General features: G+C 42.6%; 1 protein-coding gene across 11 annotated transcripts in view; it reads right to left on the bottom strand.

Moving 5' to 3' along the window:
* The window catches only part of kcnma1a (potassium large conductance calcium-activated channel, subfamily M, alpha member 1a), a 754,381-nt gene that overhangs the window by 161,788 nt on the left and 570,603 nt on the right, over nucleotides 1-21,990 (bottom strand). For all 11 annotated transcript variants that reach the window (XM_080215698.1, XM_080215701.1, XM_080215700.1 and 8 more), the window contains 3 exons: nucleotides 19,647-19,729; nucleotides 17,576-17,645; nucleotides 10,458-10,613 (listed from right to left, as the gene is read on the bottom strand). In XM_080215698.1, coding sequence (XP_080071824.1) covers nucleotides 10,458-10,613; nucleotides 17,576-17,645; nucleotides 19,647-19,729 — 309 coding nt within the window. The remainder of the gene's footprint in view (nucleotides 1-10,457; nucleotides 10,614-17,575; nucleotides 17,646-19,646; nucleotides 19,730-21,990) is intronic.

Here is a 21,990-nt window from a genome sequence, read left to right as displayed (position 1 = left end):
CAGTCTCATCAAGGCTCTATACAATCACAGCAAGACATTTTTACTCTAATCCCTTGCAATGAAAGGCAACATAATACCTGTCTTCCTAATTGCTTGCTCTACCTGCTGGTTAGCTTTTACAGACTCATGAACAGGGACACCCAGATCACTCTGGGCATCAACACTTCCCAATGTCACACCATTCACAAAGTACTCTGTCTTTCTGTTTCTTCATCCAAAGTGAATAATTTCACACGTGCATGATCTCCCATCTGCCGTGTTCTTGTCCATTTGCTCAATCTATCTAAATCATTTGAAACCTCCTTGCAACTTATATTCTTACCTAGTTTTGAGTCATCGGTGAATTTGGAAATGTTTACATTTGGTCCCAATGTCCACATTTTTTATATAGATGTTTGTGAACAGCTTGGCAACATGTTAGTTCATCAACACGCCCCAGAAACCCATCTCATACATGCTCCACGAATATATCCTCTACACCATTAATGCCGGTTAGGATTACTCAGTCTTTATGTAGATTGAAGTCACCAATGATTACTGCATTACTTGTGTTACATACACTTCTAGTTTCCTGATTTATTATCTGACCCGACATTGTCACTTACTGTTTGGTGGTCTTTAAACATCACCCACCAATGTTTGCTGTCCGTTGCTTTTTTTTTTAGCTCCATCCACACCAATTCCACATCTTCACCTTTTGATCTGAAATCCTCTCTCACTATAATGTAATAATTTTGTCCCTTATTAACAGTACTACCTCACCTCCTTCTCCTTTTTGCTCATCATTCTTAGATGTTGAAGATCCTTCGATGTTACATTCCCAGCTCTGGTCACCTTGTAGCCACATTTCTTTAAAAGCAATTAAATCAGACCCACTAACTTCTATTAGTGCCTTCGAATCACCTACCTTGTTGTGAATGTTGCATGCATTCAGATAAAAAGACAAGGTTAAGCGCATTCTGTGATTATTCTGTATTTTAATCCTATTAAAATAGGCACCAGATGTCTTTGCTTTGTCTGCCTTCTCATTTCATTTGCTGCCTTTCTACTTCCGGTTACTAGTTTTGCTTCTCCCTAATCTGAACTCCCTCTCAGATTTCTATCGCCTGCCAATCTAGTTTAAATCCTCATCCTCATCACCAGCAAATCTCTCTGCAAGAACATTAGTCCTGGTCCAGCTGAGGTATAACATGGGCCACCTGCTTCAGAACTGGTTCCAATGCTTCAGAAATCTAATGTCCTCCGGCCTACACCATTTCTCTAGATCATTCACCGAGTCCTCCTATTCCTCTGCTCACGAGCACGTGAAAGCAATCCTGAGGTTACTGCTATTGAGGTCTTGCTTTTTAATTCCTTTCCTAACTCTCTGAAACCTCCTTTCAGGATCTAGTCCCACCCATGTCATTGATAATAATGTGGACTATGTCCTCAGAAGAATGTCTTGCAGCCATTCTGTGAATCCTTGACCCTGGCACCAAGGAGACAGCACACAATCTTGGAGAATCAGCTGGAGAAACATCTGTCTATTCTCATAACTAACAAATTCCCCTATCACTGTTACTCTTCCATTCTTGTACATTCCCTCTTGCACAGCTGGGCCAACTGTGGTGCATGCACTTGTCTCATGCTAGGCTCCTTTGAGGAGCCATTGCCATCAGCAGTGTCCAAAACAGAAAACTTATCAGCCAACAGGGTCAACTCCGGGCACTCCTGCATTGCCTGCATGGTTCACTTATACTGCTTGGCAGTTACCCCATTCCCTCTCTGCGTGCATCATCCTAACCTGCAGTGTGATCATGCGCCCCTCACCCCCACACCCTCAAAATGTGCTATCCACATAGTTCTCAGCCTCGTGGATATACCACAGTGACTTGAGCCACTGCTAGACTTCTGAAACCTGGAGCTCAACCTTCTGCAGACTGTGACACTTTCTGCAGATGTATCTGTCTAGGTCACAACTTCCCACATTCCACAGGACACAGATTCCACTAGGTTGAGCTGCTATGTTATTCTTTAACTTTATAAACTATTTATTGTAAGTAGAATAACTTACCAGTTTCTCATTAATTTGCTTCTTCCCTCGCACCAAACAAAATAAGTGCATATGTAGGGATTATTTATCTAAAAATATATACATTACTGTAACTAAGAAGAAAAATTTACACACGGCCCTTTATAAAAATATGTAAAAATCAGTCTCTAAGAGCAGATACCCTCCAACCAAATCATTCTTCCTGTGATGTAACTTTCCAATTTCTTTTAACTAGTTTTCAAACTCAGCAACAAGGATGGTAACAGCTACTGCTCCAGCTCCCTCCTCCGTCCTGTCATGAGTGACCTCTCCTCTCCCTGGTACTTTAGGCACTGATCCTGGGCCTCGGTGTATCTGCCATTGCCACTGTTCCAGGCCTGGTCCAAACTGCCTCTCCTCCTCCCAGGTGAATTAATAGAAAAAACTCCTAACGTTCAACTAGCAATCACTTATTATTGAACTTGAATGATTTTGGAACCATAACTAGCATGAAGGAAGATTGTTGGAGGTCAGTCATATCAGTCCTCAGGATAGTGTCCAAGGCCCAATCATCTTCAGCTGCTTTATCAATGACCTTTCCTCCATCATAAGGTCAGAAGTGGGGATGTTCACTGATAATTGCACAATATTCAGCACCATTTGCGACTCCTCACATACCGAAGCAGTCCATGTCCAAATGCAGCAAGACCTGGACAATATCAGGCTTGGTTTGATAAATGGCAGGTAACATTCGCGCCACACAAGTGTCAGGCAATGATCATCTTTAAAAAGAGAAAATCCAACCATCTTTCTTTGGGATTTAATTTCATTACCATTGCTGAATCTCCCACTTCAAACATTTTGGGGTTAGCATTGACTAGAAACAGAACTGGCCTAGCCATTTAAATATTATGGCTATAAGAGCAGGTCAGAGGCTGGGAATTCTGCAGAGAGTAACTCACCTCCTGACTCCCTGATGCTTGTCCACCATCTATACATAAAGATATCAGGAGTGTGATGGAATACTCTTCATTTGCCTGGATGAATGCAGCTCCAATAACACTCAAGAGGCTCGACACAATCCAGGGCAAAGCAGCGTCCACCACCTTCAACATTCACTCCTTCCAGCACCAACACACAGTGGCAGCAGCGTGTACCATCTACAAATTGCACTGTAGCAACACGTGGGTTCCTTTGAAAGCACTTTTCAAAGCCGTAGGACAAAGGCAGCAGGTATATAGGAACAACACTCTCTGTAAGTTCCCCTCCAAGGCATATGCAATTCTGATTGGGGACTACATTGCCATTACTTCACTGCTGCAGTGTCAAGATCCTGGAACTTTCTTCCCAACAACACTGTGGGTGTACGTATACCACATGGCTGCCACGGTTCAAGATGAAGGTTCATCACACCTTCTCAAGAACGATTAGGGATGGATAATAAATGTTCACTACCCAGATCCATTGAAATAATAAATCTTGAAAAGTACCATAAGATTTTGTTTCCTTCAAAAACCTCACTCTACCTGTGAAGACAATCTTCTCAAACTAGGTAAGCAACTGTATTTCCGTTTTGAGATTCAACAAGACTTATTTAATGAAGTTCATGGATTTCATTCCAAATCTAGAACACAGGCTACCCAGCCAGAAATGGCTGGCAAAGATCCAGTTTCTAATACAAACAAGCAGCTCAGTATCATATCACTGGTGGCTCTTAATTCTGGACAAGAAATCTTCTGGACTCAGTAGCAAACTGTCCACTCTATTTGTTGCTCCTTTTAAGGACTGTCCTCCTCTGGTCACTGAACCAGGCCAAGCTCATTATCTGCCTGCCTCTCAATTTCCTCAAACCCCGAGTGGGTCACCACAACGAAAACAAAGCGCGTCCTGGGACATATAGTGGCCATGCCACAGTTAACAACTATGTAAAAGACAGGCAGATTTTAAAAAGTGTTTGGAGTAGAATGGCTATTAATGGTTTACAACTCAAGCCAGTTGCTCCCCTGTGCTGTATGAAGGTATAGATTGGCAATTTAGTAACTTTAGGTTACTTTAGCAAATGATAATATGGGAAAGTAACTATGCGATGTAGAATTAGGTTCAATGGACAATCCAGACTTATCTGCAAGCCAGTTCACTCAGCCCTAATGTTAGAAGCCTAATGGCTAAGTGTTTCCCTCCAGGACTGGAAATGTTTAACAAATCCTTGATCAGACAGGAGTTGTCATTTTTGACGTTTTTTTCTCCAGGCTAAAGGTATCATTATTTTCAATGGATAGACCAACCGAGTTACGTACGCAGTGTTACAAAAACCTTTGTCCTCCTTTCCATTAGTTTTTAAAAAATCATCATATGGAAAAAAAAACAAGTCAGCTTGATGAAGTACATACAAGCAATACGTGGGCTACAAATGCCCTTTTGGAGAAGACATTTGTGTTCAAATTTCATCTAATTGTAAATCCAATTTGCTTAACACATGGTACATCAAACACAATTTGAAATGTTTGGAAGATCTGCATTTTAACCCAACAGTTCCTGATGTTAAGATATGTTGGCCCTGAAAAGCAGACCAGAGGATAATTATGTCTTTCATGAATAAAGTCTGACAGACAAATTCTACTGAAATTATTAGTCATTGTTTTGTAAAAAGTTTTTCTTATTATAAATGTATGTTGAACTTTACAAATATATTGAAGTCAAATTCTTTTTCATTTCTTGCCAAATGTTAAATAAGAATAAAAGGTTCCATATGAATACTGTAGAAACTGGAGAAATAAATCAGATGATTCTGGTTCCTGTGTTTGCTTTAAAATGAATAATACAGCAGGCAGTCAAAATGAATCATACTGTTTAAGGTCCAACATAATGGGTAAGGTCTGTTTTATTTTCCTAAAATTGCAAAACCAAGACCTTGGCTGATGGCAGCTTCAGGCACATTAACCATTTACGGGTAAAGGAATAGGAAGGTTGGAATGTAAAATTCAGTTAACCTGAAATCGAGGACTGAATTTTTCCAAGGACCCTAGAAGTCTATTTGTCAGTGTCAATATCAGCAGCTGTGGCCTCTCCTGAAGCTGCAGTGAACACCTCAAAGGGCAAGCAGGTACTTGTGGGCAAACCAGAGCCAGGAAGTCCGGCCATGCTATATGGGGAGGGGAACAGGATTTGTGGTGTGGTGGTGCTTTGGGCATAAGATTGGGTGATTCTCCATGGGTCATGGAATGGCCATTCAGGAGGGACCAGCTGCCTAGCACCCACAAGGAGGCCACCAGGGTTTACCTGACAGTCTCCCCATATGGCAACAGATCCTCCCTTCGGGGCAAATGCCCACATAGATGGGAAGTAGCCCTTAATTGGGATTTTAAGTGGCTCAATTGTCACACCACTAAGATTCCCGCCACTGGCGGGCAATATGTGGTCAGGCTGTCTGCCCGACACCTTCCCCACTATATTGCCAGACCTCTGCCTTTCAGCCCATTATTATCCCATTGGTAATGGGCTGGAAAAACGCATCTCCTAGTTTATCAGCTGAGCTTACACAGTCCATCCATAACATCGAATACATCATACTACCAGATCATGAACAGCTGGAGGAAGGCATGATTAATGTGTTGAATTTTATAAGATTTGATCACACAAAACCCAGAGCTATAAAACACAAGGGAAAGATTTCCTTTGGGCGCTCTGCAGAATGAAATCGTAAATGCGCTCTTTATAAACAGGTTTATAATTTTGTTATTCATGCCTTTATTACCTCAAGATTCAACTGTTAAAATGTGTTTGCATTTGGCCCCTAACCTGGGAATCTTGGATTTAAAATTCTCATCCTTGTTGCCAAATCACACCTCTCCCTATCTCCGTAACAACATTAATGTGGCTCAAAGTAACTTCAGTAAAGAGAAAGACATAGTTTATATAACCTTACATAATCTCAGAATGGCCCAAAGCACTTTACTTCCAATTAATAATTTTGGAAGTGCAGAAACTATTGGAAGATAGGAAATGCAGCAGTCAATACCAATATCAGACACTAGTGAATCTGTGAAATTCTTTGCCGCAGAAGGCTGTGGAGGTCAGGTCATTGCATGTCTTTAAGACAGAGATAGATAGGGTCCTTGATTAATAAGGGGATCAGGGGCTATGGGGAAAAGGCAGGAGAATGGGGATGAGAAAATTATCAGCCATGATTGAATGGCAGAGCAGACCCGATGGGCCGAATGGCCCAATTCTGCTCCTATGCCTTATGGTCTAATATTTGCTCAATAGAATCACACAAACAGCAATGAGAAAATGGCTAGAATCAGCTGTTTAGCAATGGTGTTGGTTGAGGGAGAGATATTGGTTCATACGCCAGGGAGAACCGCTCTGCCCCTCTTCGAAGATTGTTGCAGGATCTTTTACAATTATGTAAAAGGATCGAACTGGCTTTGGATTAATATATTACCCAAGAGGGTGCAGCAATCCCTCTGCGCTTGAGTGTTTATCTGTTTTATGTGCTCACGTCTCTGGAGTGGGGCTTGACGCTTGAACCCACAGAACTCTGATATAGAGGCGGAAGTGCTATCCACTGAGCCAAGGCTGACACCTTACTATTTTCTACATGGTATGTAGAACCATCTGACAGGCTGAATCTCAAGCTCAGAGACACTGCAAACAGGCTGGTATAAACCTGTGAAGTTCAGCATTAGTTAAGTAGTCATGAACATTTAATGACAAGCCCTGCAAATCACTGCCAGCCTGAAGTGCTGGTATTCTGTACTACAAAGGGTTTATCTGCTTCACATCTTGTTTTGGAATGCAGGCGCTGTGCGAGACCCAGTGGTGCAATGCACACAGATTAAAGAGCAATAACACATGCAATGATTTTATTAGGAACGCATCAACTTGTATTAAACTAAAGCTCCTGGTTTGCTTCCCCAGGACAGTACTTCAAATTGGTGGCCTGAGTTTCACATTGAAAACTTTATATATTGCCAGCTGAATATCTTGAAAGCTGCATAAAAATATCCCCCAGCAGCATACTGCTGATGGCTAGACACTGCATACAAAAGAACCATCCCTTATTGCTTATAAACACAGCAGAGCAGCATATGAATCAAACAAATGCAAGGATCATTATAAATGCATTCTAGTTTACTTAAGTATTATTTGCAGCCTAGATTTTTTAAATCCCCACATATTTTACATCAAATACACTTTCTTTCAAGGCTACAAGGTAAGAGTGGTTTGATAAATGGACAGTCCTTCAATAGAACCTGCACTGTAAACAACATTGACTTAAGTTTTTCCAACAGTTCACACTTGGTGGTTGTAATGACTCAGGAAGCCCGACTGGAAAAGAATGTGGTTTATTGCAGAATGCAAAGTAAAATCACTAGTGTGGTGTACACACACTAGTCTTTACCTGGGACTCCCGTTCAGCAGGCCCAGTCCTGGGCCTGCCATAAAAGGTTCAGGTCATGCCTGGCAGGTCACTGCCTGTTACCAGGGAACTCACGAGCTTCACAAGGGGATCAGTCAGAGATTCCCCATGGGCCTCATTAAGGTTATCACAATAGTTGTTTTGCATCATATTTCTGAATATATTTTTTTTAAGCTAAGATTTCTTTGGGCAGGATGCATCACAGTTTTGAAAGTATTTCAATTATATTGCTGTTGGTTCTGAGTATCTCCTAACTGATGTGGTTGTTGCCCAATCCAAATTTGCAATGAATTTTATAGAATTACATTAAATTTACTGCACAGAAACAGTACACTTAGCCTAGCTGGTTCGTGCTAGTGTTTATTCACCACATGAGCCTCCTCCCACTTCATCTAATTCACTCACCATATCCTTCTATTCCATTCTCCCCCGTGTTCTTATCTACTTTCCCTTTAGATACATCTAACGCGCCTGCAGTGAGCTAATGTTTGACCACAGTGCATGGGGGTAAAAATGCTTTGGTGTTAGAAAGTGCCAATGCCAAGCATATGCATTACAAGGCTACTGAAAATATGTCAAGTATTTAAGGTACTGATGTGAATGCTGTGCTGATATTCTGCATTTTATGAAGTGTCTGCACTATAAAGATCCCTCAGCAGGAATACAATAACGAATCTCCTTAAACACATCTCAAATTTTTGTCCCTGACAAACACAGATATTGCCAAAATTTGCTCAATACTGGGCCTTAGCAGCCTGAACTTCCTAATGACCCCTCCCACAGTGGAACAAGCACAAAGACATGATGCTTTGCAAATCGGAGCACGTGCTACCATGTGACACTGCCCACGTGGATATCAAGCATAATGATAAAACCTTTAAAAGCAGACAAACCTATCTTCATATTGAGCCTTCCATGACCTCAGGAGGTCTGAAAATTCTTCAGCCAACAAATTATTTTGAACTATAGGCAGCTGACTTGCAGATGGCAAGGTCTTATCGACTGCGAGCCAGACAACTATTATGATGGTACTGGCTGAAGAATAAGTGTTGGCCAGGACACCAGGAGAACACACGTGCTCTTCTTTGAGTAGTGCCACAGGGTCTTTTACATCTGCCTGAATAGGCAGACATAGCCTCAGTTGAACAACCTCATCCAGATTGCCAGCAGCAATGCAGCACTCCTTCAGTACTGCACTCATGTGTCAGACCGCATTATGGGACAAATTCAACTCTGTCGGGATTGCAGAATGGACAGTAGCAAATTGTCCGCCCTTTATACACTCTACTGTATTTTCACAACCATTGACTGCTAGATAATTAAACTGTATTTCAAATTAATCCCTTGGCCGTGAAGCATTTTCAGATTTCTGAAGATCATGGACTCTGTAAATCGAGGCCCGTCTATTGTTTTTATAAAGGATTTTATTTTTACACTTGGCATCAATGATGGTCATTGCACAGTAATCCTGTCGGACTGTATCACACGCTGGCATCTGCTTCAATCCGCAAAGCCTCAACCAGTCTAGTGTGCCATAATGCTGGACAATTTGCTACCACCCTTTTTATGCTCCCAGCAAAATTGTAATTTATGCCAATGCCTCTCAATTTTATAACTGTACAACACAGCATAGAAAATGCCATTTATCTTCATTTTTTTTCTAAATGCTCATTGTTAATAATCACAACTTCTCAAACATCATGTAAGGAACTAGCGCCACTTTCACGGAAAAGGGCAATATCAACTCAATGTAATTCCTACCGTCTGGATGGGCTGGTTTAAGGAATGTTATATCCTACAGCATTATGCAAAAGAAAACTTTCCTCCTTTCTCCCACACAACCAACAGCTATTCAACTCATTACTTTTTATAGGATGTTACAATAACTTGCTACCATGTTCACCTGGCTAACTCCAAACAATATTCAAATCATGGCCCACTATCACAAGTTCCAATATCATGATCAGATGCTTAAGTATACGTCATAACAGTTTGACCATCACTTTCTGTTTTCAAGGTTGTCATCTTGCTCACTGAGAAAGCTTTCACAGACAGAAAGACAGGTCTGAATTAACACAGTGCCTTTCACAAACTCAGGATGTCCCAAAGCACTTTACAGCCAATGGCATAATATTGAAGAATAGTCACTGATGCGTGGGAATCACGATGGTTGATTTGCACATAGCAAGTTCCCACAAACAGCAATATGATAAGGAGCAAATAATTTGCTTTAATGCCATTGATTGAAGGATAAATATTGATCAGGATTATGGTGGTAACTCCCCTGCTCTTACTTGAAAATAAGTTATGGCTACCTCAGAGAATGGACTGAGCCTCAGCTTAATGTCTCAGGATGGCACCTCCAACAGTGCAGCACTCCCTCAGTACTGCACTGAAGTGTGTGATGAGATGCATTTGCATTCAAGTCTCTGGAATGGTACAGCCTTTAGGCTGAGCAGCCATTACAACCTGTCACCTTGTGATGGTGGCAAAGATGGACACTGCACTGCATCTTCAATCACCTACCCACCGCAGGAACATTGTTGCGGTGGCTGTGCTACAGGACCGCAGAGAAAGAAATGTAGAAAATAGCCCCTTCTGGGTACTGTGCACTTCAACGGAAACCATAGAAGATGGGGGTCTCCTGATGGTTTGACTCTTACCATTGTGCAGCTTGTGACCTAAAAAACACATCTGGCTTTCACTCCTAACTGCTTATTATTTTATACGCTTAACAGCAAATTTTCTTTTAAACATTGCACCAAATATATAACCCATGGACTGTTAGCCTGAACTAAATTAAAGCTTAAGAAAACAACGTCAGATCCCCAGTCCATTTGGACTATTGCAGTACTGGCACCCATTCAAAGCTGTGGTACGTGAGGGGCACCTGCTGTTAAGGAAAAAAAACATGGTAACATCTTCCATCTTTTATTTTTCCCTTCGAGATATATTCTTTATTCAAAAGAATGACAAGTTGGATGAATGTTTTGTCAGGCTTAATATGAAGAGACAGTACTGTACCTTGATAAACGACCTCATGGAGAAGAGGTTGGCCAGCATTGTGGAGAGGCCTGGAGCCAGGCAGCTTTGAGCTATAAAACCCAGCTTCAGTTCAGCAAGACAGATTGCATCATCCCCTTCTCTCCAATTCCAGCTGGGTATGTTCAGCAGATGGGCCTGATAGCAGAGGAAAGCAGAAATAAAAGAGAAGTCACAAATTCAATTCTTTGCTCCCAAAAAACATCTTGAAAAATGCGCAGCGTTTCGTGAGATGTTACGACAAACTGTCTCCTTTATTTTCCCTGGGAACCCCACACAATAAAATGGCACCAGAGCGGCATGCAACAAACACACTGTACTTCAATCTGTATCCACATCTGTTGCCCATTCAGAGCGAGCTCCCCAGGGCCTTTCATACCTTTCCAATATCGCTGGTTAAACATTTTGTTTTATTTTTATATTGTTCGTCCAAGAGTGCCAGTGTAGCATTTCTGTCCTGTAATGAACTACAAAACTACAAGCAGCTGCAGCCCTTCCGTGGCATGCTCAGAAGGTAGACTCGATATAAAGCAGCCTCCCTTTCCCACTCTGTGTCTGGGCTCTCGGTGCTGCATTTCACTGCCTGACATTTTACAGGTGTGTGAACCCTGGATTTGGAAAGATTCACTTTGTGGTTATTTCAAGTATATAATATGTAAAAAAACAAAGAACAGATCTGAGCCACTGGAATCAGGTTTTTAGTTACAGTCAAACCCATGGATTGATTGTGGAGTTTAAGATGTAGGAGCGTCTGTTTATTTTTCACTCCGATTTCTGAGCAACTTCCTTCTCTGTTGCTCTGGGGTCAGAATAGATCCTCTGTATGGAAGGAATCATGAATGTGTTAACAAAGAACAGATTTACAGTCACCATTGAGACCACTAGGATAGAACGCCTCACTGAATTGGCCCATACCATACTCAGGCAGCAAATGTTAATGGGTTACTTCACCATGCTGGATTTAATGACCAGACAAAATTCTGTCATCATCCTACTTCCATGCACACACTTACCAGTGAGGGCACAAGGTGGAGGAGGTGGATGGGAAGGAGGGGGTCACTAGATGGTCATCTGGAGTAGGAAGTCTGACTAATTTTGCCTCCCTTTATTGCCTGAGGATCAATGGGGCCTATTGCAACTCCCTGGGTGCTATTTCAGCTAAGCTGAACTAACCCAGTGCCTGGACATAATCCTCGAACTCCTGAGCGATGCATTGACATGACGTCCTCTGGGGGCAGGAGGTGGGGTGGGTTTAGTTAGCTAGGTGCATGCGGCACATTAGGGGCTGCGTAGTGGCACAGTGGTTAGCACTGCTGCCTCACAGTGCCAGAGATCTGTATTCAATTCCAGATTACGTCTCTGTGCAGAGTTTGCACATTCTCCCCGTGTCTGCATGGGTTTCCTCCCACAGTCTAAAGATGTGTGGGTTAGGTGGATTGGCCATGCTAAATTGCCCCTTAGTGTCAGGGGGACTAGCTAGGGTAAATGCAAGGGGTTATGTGAATTGTGAACAGTGCAGACTCAATGGGCCGAATGGCTGCCTTCTGCACTGTAGGATTCCATGACTCTATATCCTACTATGATTGTTCATTCACATCAGCGTGCCAATCTAACTGTATTCAAATAGAGATCCTGATGTTCGATATCATGTCATTTGCATTTGCGGGATTGGTGGGGCAGGGATGGATTCCATGGCTCCTGCCGCTGTTCCTACCCTCCAAAAAGTGAGCGTGGAAAATCTCCCCAGGATTGTGTCCAAGTTTCTTCAGTGGGTATTAGCTCACAATCTCCTAATGTACAAGAAAAACTGTTAATGACAGAATCATGGCTGGCTCATATTTATGCTATTTGAAGAACTCTTCAAAGAACAGCTAGTCTAGTTGAGTCAGGAATCCACAAAGATGTCTGAATTGATGTTGAATGGTCAAAAACAGCTGGGTGTTAACTTCTTTTGTCTTTGAGTTGTTTTGATACCTTTACTATACAAGGTCAAAATTATAAAACAATTTACAATATATTTCTCAATCTCCAACATTCAGGATTAACACAAAGTAATTGTGAATCAACAGGCAAACTGAAGTCGAAACCACACTGTACAATAACTGGTAGTTGTGAGCAAGTTGGAGCCCGTGGATTTCTCAACAAACCATTCAGATATAAGTATTCGCTGAGTTGTACATTCTTGTTAATTCTCTGTATCCTTTATAAGGAATTGCATGTCTTTACTCTTCCCTTTCAAAGATCTAGCTTTGGAATCGTCTCCAAATGTCACTCCAACTTGGACTGCCTCCATAACAGCTCATTTCGCAGGTTTTCAATCTCATCTCCTGAGACACCATTTCCCTGAAACTGAGACTGCACTTCAGCACCAACCCCCAAGCATATTTTCAGCTCCTCACTCATGCTGAGCAAAATACAACAGCTCCAAAAGGATACATTTGCCCCAGCACAGAATCACCAACGTCCTGCTGTATTTGCCACTGCCCAGGGATTCTCCCAAGCCCTCACTATTGAAAGCCTGCAAACTGCAGCACTTTTATCACTTACATCCACTTTCCTTGATCACCTTCCTGGTAGTTCCTACTGGTAGTGTCCTTTTCTCAGTGGTTCCTTGCACAGTCCTTTCTCTTTAACCAGAACCTCTCTTGGGACCCTTCTCTGGTAGAACACTCTACTCTTCGGACATCCAAACTGGTTTTCCTCCTGTTTTGTTTTATGTAGGTGGACTGGGCCCATGTCCTTGGTCCAAAAAACTACAAATGCCAGACTGCATATGTGTGGAAATGCCAGGAGTCTGTCAGGACTCAAAGTTCCCGATCTACCCGACAAGGTAAGTCAGGACTCTTAACAAGGCCGACTGACTTCTTGTTGAGTCTGTATTTCAAGGATGCCAGAGTAAATTGTCCTTAGTGTTCAAAAATGTGTTAGGTGGATTAGGCATGGAAAATGCATGGGGTTATAGGAATAAGATGAGGTGGGCGTGAGTAGGACTCAATTTCGGAGAGTTGGTGCAGACTTGACGGGCCGAATGACCTCCATCTGCACGGAAGGGGTGCTATAGACTGGGGAACTGGCCTATTTTCTTTACCTCGACTTAAGTCAAATCAAAGAGTCCCGACTGGGCATTGAATTTAGCTGCAAGTTGCTAGGTTTATCCATTTTAAGCCCCAAGGAGAACATACCTTGTATCCCATTTGCTTCAGAGGATCTCATCTAAGATCATTCTAAAATAAACAATGCTGGCTCTTCCCAAAACTAGTAAGAATATCCAAACCATTTCCACATGGATTGAAAGGATGGATTCTTTAAAAAAACATTTCTGCTGACCAAGTGGAGGTTATCCCATTGCAAAAAAGTCATCTGTCAACACCAATGGATGATGAAGGTTTACAGCAGGAGCGAGAGATAATGCAACATATTGAACTGTGAAACAGAAAAGGGACTTAGCGGCTGTGCCTGTTACTTCCGACACAGTGAACTCTGAAATCCAGTCATGGTGAGAGGCGATGATAGAAGCCGAGAGCAGAGGAACAGGAGTAGTCCCTTCAGCACCTTGAACCTGTTAAGCTATTTAATTAGACCATGGCTTTAACTATATCTTAACACTATTTAGCTGTATTGATGCTGGCGTTTGAAGAAAACAAGCTTGCAGGGCTATGGGAATGGAACAGAGGAGTGAGACCAACTAGAATGCCGTGTGGAGCCGGTATGGACTTCATGCGCTGCATGGCCTCCTTCTGTGCTGTAAATGGCTCAGACTCTGTCGCTTAACAAATGTCTAACAAAAATGTCATCAATCTTAGTTCTGGAATTTTTAATTGAACCCCAGGATCAACATATTTTTTCCTTTTGTGTGAAAAGCAGCTTCCTGACATCAGCCCCGATTGACTGAGCTGCAATTTGAAATTTACAATGCTCTGGACTCCTTCTCCCTCAGAAGCTCCCATTCTCAGCTACACTGCAAGGAGGGCAGAAAACAATCCAGGTTCCTCACCATAAAACTCTGAGTAATAGAACAGTAATAGATCTCAATGAAACATCAGCAGGAGATTCTGCTGCCCTCTCACAGATGGAGAGGGGAAGGGAACCTAAAGGGACAAGGGGGTGTGGGGGGAGGCTTCTCCATCACAGGGTAACTGCTGTAACACCTCCTCTGTCTTCAAGGGGCAACATAGTGGTTAGCACTGCAGTCTCACAGTGCCGGGGACCTGGGTTCGATTCTGCCCTTGGGTCACTGCCTGTGTGGAGTTTGCATGTTCTCCCCGTGTCTGCGTGCATTTCCTCTGGGTGTTCCGGTTTCCTCCCACAGTGCAAAGATATGCAGGGTTAGGTTGATCAGCCGTGCTAACTTGACCCTTAGGGTTAGGGGATTAGCAGGGTACATAAATGTGGTTATGGGAATAGAGTGCGGCTGGGATTGTGATCGGTGAAGAGTTGATGGACCGAATGGCCTCCTTCTGCACTGTAGGGATTCTATGAGAAGCAAGTTACCCTGACAGTGAGAAGCTTTACTCTCTGACGTTCCAATAGTGACCACAAAGGGGAGCAACTGCAACTGGCTCCGTGCAGCTTGCACGTCATGTGCAGTGAGATTCACATAAGGCCAAGCGGAAGGGTTGAATTTAAAATGCTTCTGGAAAAACAAGCTGAATATCACTCTCCTTAAATTCCACCACGCCTCATGCTTCATCTGGTTACATTTTATGTGCTCTGCAAAAATATCTTGCTTAAATTTATTTATTTTTCTCCATCAGACTGAGGGAACCCGGTGTCTGTGTGAGGGAAAACATTAAAAAAAAGAGTAGGAACATCTGCTGACAGTCTGCAGCCAGGACCCAAGTCAGGTCATGGTCAGGAAGCTATAGAGTTGGCGCAGACGTATCATATCAAATATCTCCTTGTCTTAATGCCACATGCCATGCCATAAGACGAGTGGACAAAAATGATACTGAACAGACAGACAGCAAGTCATTTTCCATCAGACTATTTCATTGCTCTCTCTCTTTCCCTTCTGATTCTCCCTGGGATCCTATACTACAAGCAGCAGGAAGCCTCCAGTCTGCTCCCCCTGCACTCCTCAAAACAGCAGGACTTGCACGTGTCGAGTTTTATTCTGAAATTTTAACAAGCTCAATCCTGCAGGAGTAGCAGGTGGATCACTGAAGTGTTAGGCTGAGGTGCCTGCTCCAGCTTTAACAAGGCAGCTGAAAGAAGGTGAAAGCTGCTGCACGGAAGAGGTGAGCACTTTTCTTGCACTGTGTGTAGATCAGGAGGAGCAGGAATCTGCAATGTCAGGGGATAATTTCGGGTGGTATGCTAGTGAGACACAGTATACATCATCTCATTACTGGAAAGCTTCAAGCAGATCACAGGCCACAATCAAGCAGAAGTCTGGCTGAAACAGTGCCAAAGGTTTACCAGATATCGCAACTGCATCAACTGTCACTGTAAAGCCAGTGAGCAGGTCAGTACGCTATTATACACAAGGGGTGGCTGTGCAGATGATATCCTCATCGAGGAAGTAATCGATGGGGCAGAAAACTGCATATAATGAGGAAATAGAAGCACTTGATGCCTGTTCGATCTGTGAAAGGATACCATGTCAAGTGGGCTAAATTTGACAAGTGTACCCAATGACAAGCGGTGCACTGATACAGAATCACAAAATCATTATGGCACAGGAGACTGTCCTTGGCCCATGACGTCTGCACCAACTCTCCAAACAAGCATCGTGACTCACATTTACCAACAATTTGTACCAGTGACTGAGAACTGTGAATATGGCAGACGAGATGAAATAATTAGGAATGTGCTTGTTGATAGAGTCGTGTTTGACAATTTAACCTGAACAAAGGCAATTAATGAGCACATGGGTGATGTCCTGATCCATGGTTCCACTCAGGCACATGACGAGTGTGTGCCGTGCTGCAATGCTAACAGGAAGCAGAACTTGCATGTAACAACAAATATTAATCCTCATAGCCACCAGTCAAGTTCCTTGGGCATACTGTGGATACATCTGGTGTCAAATTGGATCCAGTGTCAGGGCGGATCTGGTGCCGGGGTGGATTCACAGAAGACAAGAACAATCAAGCAGTTCTTGGCTCCTCACAACGTGACTGAGCTCCAGAGATTCATGGGTATTGTAAACCCAAGTCACTAAGTTGTCTGTTTCAATGAGTCACTATGCCAGTTGTTACAACAAGACAATCCATGGTGATCGGAGGAAGTACAACAGAGGTCTTTTGGGAAAATCAGACGCTGGTAACACCTAATATTTTAGCTTACGACAATCCAGAACTACCCACTATCATAGCTGCAGATGCATCTTCTGCAGGATTGAAAACTACAGTGAAATTACTGTGAAAATCCTCTAGTATAGTGTGGAGGATCGGAGACTTGGGGAGATGTTGTATCAGGAGTTAATTCTAACTGAGTGATATGCCAATGGAACACGGTATACATCATCACAGGAAATTAGGCAATGACTCAGGAGTCTGCTTCCTCTGGCAGACTTCATGGCAAGGAAGCCACTATGTTGTTTCTTAATAAAGCTACCATTGTTGTTATCTCAGCAAACTCTATAAGTTTTCTGTATTAGCACAATGGGACCAGGAATTTTGTAAAATCTCCTCTCCAAGAGAGCCAACCCACTTGTCCACATCCCCAGGATCAAACCCTTGCCGCCTAGATTTAAAGCCCCCAACCCGCCACTTCAGCCGGTCTAGCAGAGCAATGGAGGCAGGTTCACTGGCTTTTGGGAGGGAATTAATGGATATTTGAGGTGAAGAATTTAATAGGCTCTGAGGGCAGGTGCATGGAACTAATTGGACAGTTGAGGGTGCTAGCAGGGACAGGATGGGCTGAAAGGTCTATTCAGTGCTGTAGATTTCTATAGTGACTCAGCAGCATGTTATTTCACCTGTTGAATATTACTGAGAAGACTACTATAGGTGCCCTTTTCAAATTCAAACACAGGTTTTGTCTCTTTGGTGTTTGCCAATATTCGCAGTCTTCAACAGCGAAGTCTGTAAACTATCAGTCTGCTCAGGAGAGTAATAAAAGCATTATTCTGAATTAATACAAAAGAAGATTCTGACCTTGTTATGATACTGTAACATCTGTGTTATAATTCTTATCTTTGGATTGTAATTTTTGATTGATATTACCCTGAAAAGAGAAAAGGAAAATGTTCATTAAGCAGTGACTCATTGTTAAGTTTATTGGCTAAACCCTTGAATAATCACGTCATAGACAAACAGAACACAACATAATCTCCCAAACACTTAAGACACCTACAAAGCTGTGAAGGAGTGTGCATGGCAGTATTACTCAGTTTTGCATCTGTGGAATCAGAGCTGACTAAAACTGAAATGAATCATTCATTTTAAAAATGACCGTGTCCATTTTTGCTCCTTCGTCAGCCATTTATTAATAAAATAAGAAGCGGGAGCAGGAATATGCTTTCGGACCTCTTGAGTCTGTTCTACCATTCAATAAGATCGTGGCTGACTGTTCCTCGGCCTCTCAATGGGAACCTACTGTTACCTCTGTGACTATGCACCCTCTGCTGGTTGTGTATGGGATTACACAAAAGCTTAAAACACTACTCAAACCTGGAAACAGAATGGAGAAACTTCAAGTTTTCCACTACTGCATTGCTGTAACTTGGAATATACTCCATTTACACATGAAAATGTCGAATTTACAGAGCTAGAGTAGAGGGAGGTTAGAGAAAATTCATGGTAAAGACCTTTCCTGCTATTCCTATCATAAATTGGAATCAAAGAATCCTACAGTGCAGGAGGAGGCCATTTGGCCCATTGAGCCTGCACCAACCACAATCCCATCCAGGCCTTATCCCCATAACCCCATGCATTTACCCTAGCTAGTCCCCCTGACACTAAGGGGTAATTTAGCATGGCCAATCCACCTAACCAACACATCTTTGGACTGCGGAAGGAAACCGGAGCACCCGGAGGAAATCCACGCAAACACTGGGAGAACATGCAAAGCTCCACACAGACTGAGACCCAAGCCGGGCCCCTGGCACTGTGAGGCAGCAGGGCTAACCACTGTGCCGCACGAAGTTGAATTTCTTTCTTCCTGTTTTAATTGTTGTCATACTCCTCCCTCAGATGTACTGGCATTATTCCTGAACTGACCTAGCTGGTTATCTCCTCCCCTGCAGTCAGCTATTGCTGCTCTGTAATATTCCTGACTGGGTGGAAGTGGACACACAGAACTAACTGGGTCTCTGATATTCCACAGGTCACTTACTTGATGGGTAAATAGCACACTGCTTGCTTTCATTTTAATCTCTACTGCAGATACCACATGACATTTACTGTCACCCAGCTCATTTCACTGGGCTGTTTGAGACTACATTTATTTTCCAGAGTTGTTTCCATTTGTAACACCTGGCTTGACAGATTCTGGAGCAAAACCACAATTTTTCACAATCCCCAGCTGAAAAATTGTCTGCAAAAGACTTTTGTCCATGTGCAAGAGATAGAAACAATAAAGCCAAGCTCTTCCATTTTTTTAAAATCTGTGATCAGATGGCATCAAATCTGTGATCAGATGGAGGCATGGTAGCACATTGGTTAGCACTGTTGTTTCACAGCTCCAGAGACCTGGGTTTGATTGCCACCTTGGGTCACTGTCTGTGTGGAGTTTGCACATTCTCCTCGTGTCTGCATGGGTTTCCTCCCAGTGCTCCAGTTTCCTCCCACAGTCCAAAGATGTACCGGTTAGGTTGATTGGCTATGCTAAATTGACCCTTAGTGTCAGTGGGATTAGTAGGTTAAATCTGGGAGGTTATATAAATCATATATTAAATATATTAAATCTATAGGGCCTGGATGGGACTATGGTCGGTGCAGGATCGATGAGCCGAATAGCCTCCTTCTGCACTGTAGGGATTCTTTGATATAACGTGAAGGTCGATGCTTATCTATCAAAAAAGGAATAGATTTGTCGAGCTGTTTGCTATTTTGTTTTCCTAAAACACCTTGCATTCTTACAAATAAACCCAGTTACTCACTACCATTAGCACAGCACGCACAGTGGAACGACCTACTCATCATTTCTGAACAGACTCTTCAACCTGAACCCTTCATCAGAATATGAAGTTGCTCTCAGCAGTAATGTTCCATCTTCCACTCTTACCTCATGATATTGGAGGCATCTTCAGCATCAGGATCAGGACAGTATTTATTTGCCAGAATTAGACATGCATCTGATGACTCTATCTGAGACACGGGAAAACATGAAAAACCAATGAAAGGTGTGGATCAGATGTGAAACCCAACATCAAATTCAAACACAAGTTAGCAAACTCATGTTCAATGTAGATCGAGCTTAACTAGATTTTAAACTTCGGAGTAAGTATTAATCCAATATCAAGTTTAATCAATCACTCCCTTATTTGTCATTTTGCATTGGAAAGCGGCATGGAAGAAAAGTTATCCTGATCAAATCGTTCTCATGAAATTATTAAATGAAATGTCATTTCACAAATAACATATCTCAGGTTCTTCAGAGAGGATCATTCAAGGATCACACAGAAATCCCGCTCTTCACTTTAAAACAGAAAAAACACTTGTCCAACTCAAATGTAGCTGTGCCTTGTTGCTGCTGCTCATTAATAGATAGCAGCACTGTCCAGGATACCAAACGTCGACCTCTCTTGACTTTTGCTGATAATTTGGTCAACGATAGACCAGGGATTGGTTGCCCGAGAGGGGAGGTGGAAAGCTGGCAGGTCACTTCTCAGTAACTGGAGAGGAGTGTCTGCAATGGTGCTGGTGGAAGTGGGAACTGACCAATCCTGGCTGGTTTTGATGGCTGTAAAAATGAGCTGACGGCTGTAGACAATCATGTTTGCCTGTTATGTAAATGAAGTAATAAAAAGGCAGGGTGGGAATTCCGATTGCAAGTTCACTCAACGTAGCTGGGTCCAGCTGGACATTTATCTCTTAAATTTTCAACGCATGCTGGGTGTGCATTTTTTATTAGTCAATGGTGGCTTTAAGTACTCCCAGCAAAGTACATCTAAATACAGAGTTGTAGTAGTGCCCTTGTTTAGTGTGTATATAAACCAAACTGGATTAAACTAATTCAATTTTTGTACCAGATGCCATGTTGTACACACTGGGGTTTTTGTTCTGCAAAGGTATCACAGTCTGGCAATGACAGTGGGATTGCAGATTCCCTCGCAGAACATATTTGGGCTGGAGAAGCTTCCAGCAAACTAGTGGAAGAACTTGTGAGTGTCCTTTCAGTGAAAGGAAGGCTTAAAAACGTGGGCTAGAAAGAAGTGTGCTAGACATGAGTGGACTGACCTTTGAAGATGATTGCATCAATGAGTATTATTGGGCGATTTGGGAAGTACAGCCATGACCAAGAAGCTATTGATGCACATGTGGAACAGATAGAGATATTTCTCAGTACGAGCAATATTCTTTAAGATCCTAATAATCCAGCTGTGAAGCAGGCAGTGGGACAAGATTTTTGACTGAAGCAGATCCAGAAGTGTACGAAATGCTCAAAAGTCAGCTCAGCCAAAAGACAATGCTGTCAAACAATTTTAACCCGAAGCCACTGGAGATTGCAGAAAGCTATCAATATATAAGCAGATATAAGCAGCCCAGTGAGGATATCGGAGAAGTTATCATGGCCTTGAAAAAGAATCCAAAGTCTCCAGGATCCACTCTAGCTGCAGTCCAGATGCAGAGATGGATTATGATTTCTGCCTACAGGCATAATATTAAGTATGGACAATTGGAAGATCATTGTGATGCTGATGCAATGTATAGATTACCCATCTCCAGAGGTAGAGTCCAAAAGGAAAGATGCATTTTTCTTTTCGCAAGTAGATGGGTTAGTAATCACAGCAGATGATGTTGATAGAACAACGTGCAGGGACCCCAGACTGACAAGGGTATATGACTATACCACAAATGGATGGCCAAACACAGTGAATGTAGAAATCAGGCCATTATTTATGTATAAGAATGAGTTGTCAGTTGATAAAGGTTGTGTCGTGTGGGGAACCAGAGTTGGTAGTTGCTGAAGAGTGCGGATTGCCGTTGCTATGTGATTTACAATGATCAACACTTCAGGATGAGTTTGACAAAGCGGCCATCTTTGATGGCTAGGGTTAGATAAGGACATAGAAGGCAGTGAAATAGTAAAGAGTTGTCAGGCGGTAGAGGAGCAGCCACCATCAAGATTGTTACAACCATGGAAATGGACAGATAGAGTGTGACAGGAGCTATGCGCTGGTTTCGCAGAATCTGAACGGCTATAAGTGTTCACTGTGATAGCCAGATTGGATTGAGGGGTTCCTGATGAATCAAACAACTAATAAAACTGTCGCTATTTTGAGTAGTTAGTTTGCTGCTTATGGGTTCCCAGAGGAAATCGTGTATGACAATGGGTCTCAGTTTTATACAGAGGAGTTTGCATAATTCATAGAATGAACAGGATAAAACACATCAGAGTTCCACCA

The sequence above is a fragment of the Carcharhinus amblyrhynchos genome, chromosome 31 (genome assembly GCF_965287045.1).
Source record: "Carcharhinus amblyrhynchos chromosome 31, sCarAmb.v2.hapA, whole genome shotgun sequence".
NCBI lineage: Eukaryota > Metazoa > Chordata > Chondrichthyes > Carcharhiniformes > Carcharhinidae > Carcharhinus > Carcharhinus amblyrhynchos.
Note: the sequence above shows the minus strand (reverse complement) of the source record. Positions and strands in the feature narration are given on the sequence as shown.